Source organism: Myotis davidii, unplaced genomic scaffold (genome assembly GCF_000327345.1).
Source record: "Myotis davidii unplaced genomic scaffold, ASM32734v1 scaffold687, whole genome shotgun sequence".
Lineage (NCBI taxonomy): Eukaryota > Metazoa > Chordata > Mammalia > Chiroptera > Vespertilionidae > Myotis > Myotis davidii.
Window position 1 is genome coordinate 698,526 of NW_006298971.1, and position 6,060 is coordinate 704,585.

At 54.9% G+C, this 6,060-nt stretch overlaps 1 protein-coding gene across 1 annotated transcript in view; it reads right to left on the minus strand.

Annotated features, from left to right (window-relative positions):
- The window catches only part of CSPG4 (chondroitin sulfate proteoglycan 4), a 36,827-nt gene that overhangs the window by 6,015 nt on the left and 24,752 nt on the right, over positions 1-6,060 (minus strand). The window contains exons 4-9 of the mRNA XM_006774587.2: positions 5,843-6,058; positions 4,222-4,704; positions 3,718-3,894; positions 1,959-2,157; positions 1,743-1,877; positions 1,465-1,631 (exon numbers count right to left, since the gene is read on the minus strand). Coding sequence (XP_006774650.1) covers positions 1,465-1,631; positions 1,743-1,877; positions 1,959-2,157; positions 3,718-3,894; positions 4,222-4,704; positions 5,843-6,058 — 1,377 coding nt within the window. The remainder of the gene's footprint in view (positions 1-1,464; positions 1,632-1,742; positions 1,878-1,958; positions 2,158-3,717; positions 3,895-4,221; positions 4,705-5,842; positions 6,059-6,060) is intronic.

Here is a 6,060-nt window from a genome sequence, read left to right on the forward strand (position 1 = left end):
CGCCGCACCCTCCGCGCCGCCAGCCCCGCTCCGCGCGCACTCGGTACCTGAGAATTTCACTTCAGCACTGCGGCTCCTCTGAGTCTGGATATAATATTCTCTTTACTCCTAGTTGTAGAATTTCCACTCAGCCAGCCCTCCTGTGGCTCTGGATGTTGTCCTTTCCCTGATTCAAGCTTAATTTGAATTGGTTGTTCAAGGCAGCAATCTCTGGTGTTAACCTATGCCGCCATCTTCGGTTCTTTCACCGTCAGATTTCTTATATGCAAGATGGGGACACCTGTTCCCTGACCCACCCAGCTCAGAGTATTGTGGGGCAGTAGTGGATGTCAGATATCACCAAGTCTTCCTCAATCCCCTTCCTCAAGGGCAAATGGGTCTCTGCCATGCTCCTCTGCATGGCACTGCCAGCTCACCCCCTTTTGACTGTTCAACCTGGTCCTTCAGATTACTGGGATGTGGGGAGAAGCACTGTAGGGTGGGGGCAGGGCTCAGGAGGCCTAGTCTATTCCCTCCCACTTCCTGGGCATCTGATGATAAAGGCTCCCAGGGACTCAGGTGCACAGCTGCTGCAGCCTCCAGCCTACTGAATATTTCATTATAGGGAGGGGCAGGAAGAGGGCCATAGCAGAAGCCAGGGCTCCAAGAGAACCAAGAACCCAGGCCTACTGGATGTTGATATGAGAGACCCAAGAAACCTTTCCCACTACCATTAAAGACTCTCCTTTCCTGAGGCCTAAAACTCCCTACCTGCTCTGCCTTTGGGAGAACCAAGGCTGCCCTGGCACCTCTTGCACATAGAAGGGGTGTTAAGTGATGGCTGCTGGTACTGGTACTGTTAGCACAGAGCTCTGTGATCCCAGCAGCCCTGTAGTCTGAGTGTTTACTGTTAGCCTCTGCTGTGTTTTAGGACAGTCAAGCCCTGAAACTGCAGTGATGGACAGATGGCAGACCTACTCAGCTGCCTTCTGTCCACTCATGTGCTCCCAGGACCTACTCTGCTTCTTGCTGGCTCCTGACCTGAGACCCAAGCTCATACATCTATCCACAGGCCCAAATTGTCCAGGGGAAGCCTCCATTCAGGGCTGCCTTCATCTCAAACTCCATCCCCTGAACCAAACAATGCCCCTCACCAGCCACTGGGGTATACTAATGTCCCCCAACCCGTGCACACTTTTTAGCTCCTAGGGTCCAACTTCATTTTCCTTCTGGAAGCCAAGTCCCAGGACCTGATCCCTGTTCTGAGCTCTTTGACCTCCTGCATCCTTCTCTCTCAGCATGGAACAGTAAGTCCCATTTGCCTTAAGGGCCTAGTGGCTCCTGGAGAGCAAGGCATGCATGGCCTGGGTCATAAGAGGTTCAGGGAATGTGCTGCCAACTATGCTGGATCTGGTACCCGTATCCATGTGTGTCCATGGCAGAGTGGGCCACCTAAGATGTGGCTGTAGAGAGTTGAGCCCTTACCTCAGCCTGAGTGAAGTTCATCAGGGCCTCCTCAGTGCTGCCCTGCTGGGTGTGGAACAGCCGGCCAAGCTTGGGGCCCTGCACCACCCAATAGAGCAGATGGTGAGGGTCGGCGCCTGTGCTGGAGGTGGCTCTCAGGTTCTGGCTGCTAAGCGGCTGGACAGATCCTATGAGAGGCAAAAAGGGCCTGTCAGACTCAGACCAGGGGCCAGGCAAGGCCTGTGACTTCTGGAGAGGCAGCATGACCCTCGTGTGCCACCCATACTTGACAGACCCACCTGGGCAGACAGTTAGTGTTCGGCTGCCCTCCAGTGAAAGGAGTGGCTGCTTCTGGGCCATCACGTGGAAGAAGTGTCCAGGGGAAGTGTGCTTGCCATCAGAGAGGCTGAAGCGGAAGCCTCCATCCAGGGCTCCTGAGGGCAGATGTGGAATTGGGTATCACTGGCCCATGCTGGTACCCTCTCCTCAGGGTGTCCCCACATCTAAGCACCCACCTCTGTGTGAGAACAGCACAAGCCCACTGTCCAGCTGGGCCTGTGTGAAGCTGTGGGCCTCGGTGCCCAGTGTTGCCTGGAGCACTACTCGTCCATTGCTGGGCTGCTCGATGGTGTAGACCAGGTCCTCGGGCTCTGAGTCGCCGTCTGTGCCCTTAAGGGCTGCCACAGGGATGGGCACAGTGCCCCCCTCCCACATCTGGGGACACAGGCCTGTGAAGGTTCTGCCCCCACAAATGGCCATTCTGGGCTTGTCTGCACAAAGGGTCCCACCCTATTCACCTTTCTCTGTTACCCCAGGGACCCCAGGCCCAGGCTCCCTGCTCCCATCTGACCTAATCCTGACTGTCCCTCAAGGACAGCTCATGTCACTCTACCTCAGGAAGCTTCCAGCTCTCACTCTCACAGGCTTCTCACCTCCAGAACCCTCCAAGCCTGGCCAACAGCACTGCTTAATCTGGTTGTCTCACTGGCAGGGCAGTGAGTCTGGGAAGCAGGGGCTGGGAACAGTAATTTCGCCTGCCCAGGATACTTAGAAATGGGCTCCCCTTCCAGATGAGGGAGGGGATGGGAGGCAGGGACAGCTGGAGAGGCTGATGGTTGGCCACCACCCTGAAGCACTGAAGCAGCACTGGGAATAGGGCAGTCACAAGCCTCAGTGGATGGGTGAGGCCTGCCTGGATGCAGACTGCCCCTCCCTATGCTCAGAGTGAAGGGGAACCTCCCTCAGCCCTCCTACCTGTGAGCAGGGCAGGATACCATTCCCAGAGTCCTGTTACATGCCCTGCTGTGTCAACAACTTGTGAGCAGTATTGGGGAGGAGCTTCCAAACCTGGAGAACTAAGGTCTCTGGGATGCCTGGACTCTCTCTCCCAGCCCCAGCTGACTCCTGCCAGATCTCTAGAAGGAAGACAACTATGGTTGAAGGCTCCTGGCATGAACACAGTGGACAGCACCACCTGGTGGCTCAGCTTCCACACAGTACCACCTGACTATTCCCTGGGGTGAGGGGTGGGAGACAGGGGGTGGGGTAGGGGGACAGCTCTTAGCCTATACCCTGCCTTTTCCTGGTCTCCCTACCACTGAGCAGTAGCACATCCTATATCACAAAAATGCCCAGTGCTCATGTCACAGACAGCCTGTCAGCTCTCTTTCGAAGCCTCCCATGTCTTCTGCTGACCTGGAGTCCACACCCTGTCCATCATTGTCTTGCTGGGTGAAGCCACACCCTTTCTGTTCCACCAATAACTAGTTTTGAGACGGTAGAGAAGTTTTGTCACCTGCCTGGGCTTCAGTTTCCACCTCTGCTGAATGGGGGCACCACTGTTGTGCCCCATGTGGGGGCAGGGACTTGGGGAGCCAAGCTGTGAGATTTACTTGCTGGGGGTGGAAGTGGGGAGCTTAATGGCTCTTCACCTGGAGTCCACCCTTAAGGGCTTGAAAGAACTTTCTTCAGGAATTCTGGTCCTAAGCCATAGAAAAACCCTTCTGTTGAGAGTGAGCCCAGGAAAGAGCAGTGCCAAGTGTGGCCATTCACAAGGTTGCCTCCTGTACTTATAAGTGTCCAAGAAGAAAACCTCACACCTATGTTCTATTTTCAGTGCAATAGCTCTTCCCTCTTGCCAACAACCTAGTGAGGCACGTGACATTGTCCCTATTATAAGGAGGAGGAAACTGAGGCTCAGAGAGGGGGAAGCTGTGTGTTGGGCCTTTCTCCAGGAGGGGGTGGGGGTGGGAGATGGTTCTAGAATGCTCTCACCTGCAGGCCTGTGTTTGTGGTGAGGACAGGGGGTTGGTCGTTGACAGGCAGGATGGTGATGGCAAAGGATATGGGATGGCTCTGGCGGTCCATCTTTGAGGCATTAGCCACTAGGATGAAGCTGTCTGTCCGTGTCTCGCTCCCATCATGAACATAGTGGATCAGCTGTTCTTTCACCTGCAGGCCGGCCCAGGCTGGAGGTCAGGCTCAGCACCCTTCATGCCCTGCCCTCGGATGGGGGAGGAGACTGAGTCCCTTAGCACTTCAGTTTCTGCAGGTGGAGACAGCCCCTTCTCCCCGAGTAAAGGAATGAAGGAGTGAAGGAAAAGGGATCGTCATTTCTATCTACCTGGTGAAGAAGGAATGAGGTAAGGCATCTGAAGCAAACATGCTCTGTAAAGGTGGGCTCCATGCCTCCTCTCTTCACACATCCCCAGACTGGGCACCCCTAGAACTCTGCCCCCAGAACTGGACTGTACCCCTGGGACCTCTCTGACAGCATACCTCTCTCCAGGAGAAGGTGCTGAGGGTCCTGTGTTGAGGGTCGTCTTCTCTCTGCAGAGCCCCGTGCCGGGGTGACTCTAACACCTGCAAGACAAGGCCTGGCAGCATGGGGAAGTAGGGCCCAGTAATGCGGAGCAGCGGAGGGGCCAGGGTGCAGGTGCCACCCTCAGGGACACTGAAGTTCTGTGCCTCCAGTGGGATGGTGGTGGGCAGCACCTCCAGCTCCATGTGGATACCCTCGAGGGGAGCACCCAGGCCTGAGGCCACATCCAGGGAGAAGGTATCACTCCAGAACTCAGGGCGGGAATGCAGGTATAGGACCCTGCCTGCATCCACGGCCTCCTGAGAGAAGCTCTGCACGGGGTCCAAGATGGGTGGCTTGGCTGCAGGGGTGGCATGAGACAACATCACCAGGTAGCCAGCGCTTGGGGGGGTCTTCACTGAGAACACAATCTCTGCAGGTGGCACTGTCTCCTGGGCTGCCTGGTTAAAAGAGGGTCACAGGGACTCACCACAGGCACAGGGGAGGCCGTCATGACCTCTGAGACACAGTCCCTGAGATGTACACAATCTCACATCCTCAGATTCAGTGACATAGACATATAATTTTACTAAATACTGACATGTGACTAGGGACACACAATCATCCCACACGTGTACACACACACACACACACACACACACACACACACACACACACACACGCTGCCCCGCCTCCACTATTGTCACTTCTCACCACCAGAGAGCGCCCCATCCTTCTTGAGGCACAGACTCTAAGAAACTATAGGTTCTGTGGGACTTGCAGACCCTGTCTAGATCCAGGGCTTCTGGATGCTCCCTCACCTGATTGTCCACCCCCAAGTTCACATTCCTGATTCTGTGCCTTTGCCTGGGCCTGTAACATGGTTCCCCCCATTTCCTGCTAATTGAAATCCCAGACTCTTCAAAGCCTGGCTCAAATGCTGCCTCATCCAGGCCAAAGACAGCCTGATGCCAGATATATATATAGTCACATTCTGACAAAAGCCCAGACAGCCAGAACCACAAGGGGCTCAGAAATTGACAGTGTAGGAGAATAAGGTTCAGAAAGGGCAAGAGACTGGCTAAGATCACAAAGCAAGTCAGTGGGCCTGCTGGGAGGCCTGTGGTTGCTCTGTGAGGTTCCTGGGGGTTCATCAGCTCTCTTCAGACCATGGGTCCTAGTCTGAAGTCTGGGAAAAGAGCTGAGGACATGGGAGCCTGAGGACCAGCTAAGCCTGTCTTCAAGGCCTGTAGTCCTCAAAGTTTGTGTCCAAGAAAACCCTCCAGAGAACTTATTGTTACTAGAATACAGATTCTTAGGCTCAATTCTTAGGCTTCAGAGATTTTGTGGCCTGGGAGGGGCCCAGAAACATGCATCGTTAACCGCAGCATGTGCATTTATGGAGGTACACACAATGCACAGGTAGCTTTATGTACAACAAATTCCCCAGAAACTCTTGGGCACACAACATGCATGTGAACAGGAGCATACCCAAGGCATGTACATACACCTGACCCAGAAGCCACCACAGGCATACCGGGAACATCCAAGCACACACAGCATGAAGGCCCATATGCTGCTCATCCCCCAGCCCTTTACCTCCAGCTGATCCTTTCTGATCTTAGTCGCCTCTCCCTGGAAGACATAGACCTTCTTGTGCTGGACCAGGTGCAGTGGGGCCAGTGGCCCTTCTAGGGCAATGGTCACTTGCAGGGTGGCATCCGTGTGCATAGGTCCTGCATCCACAGACAAGGCCAGGGTGTCATGGGGACTGAGGCTGCCATTGTGGCTATAGAGAACGGCCCCATTCAGCAGAT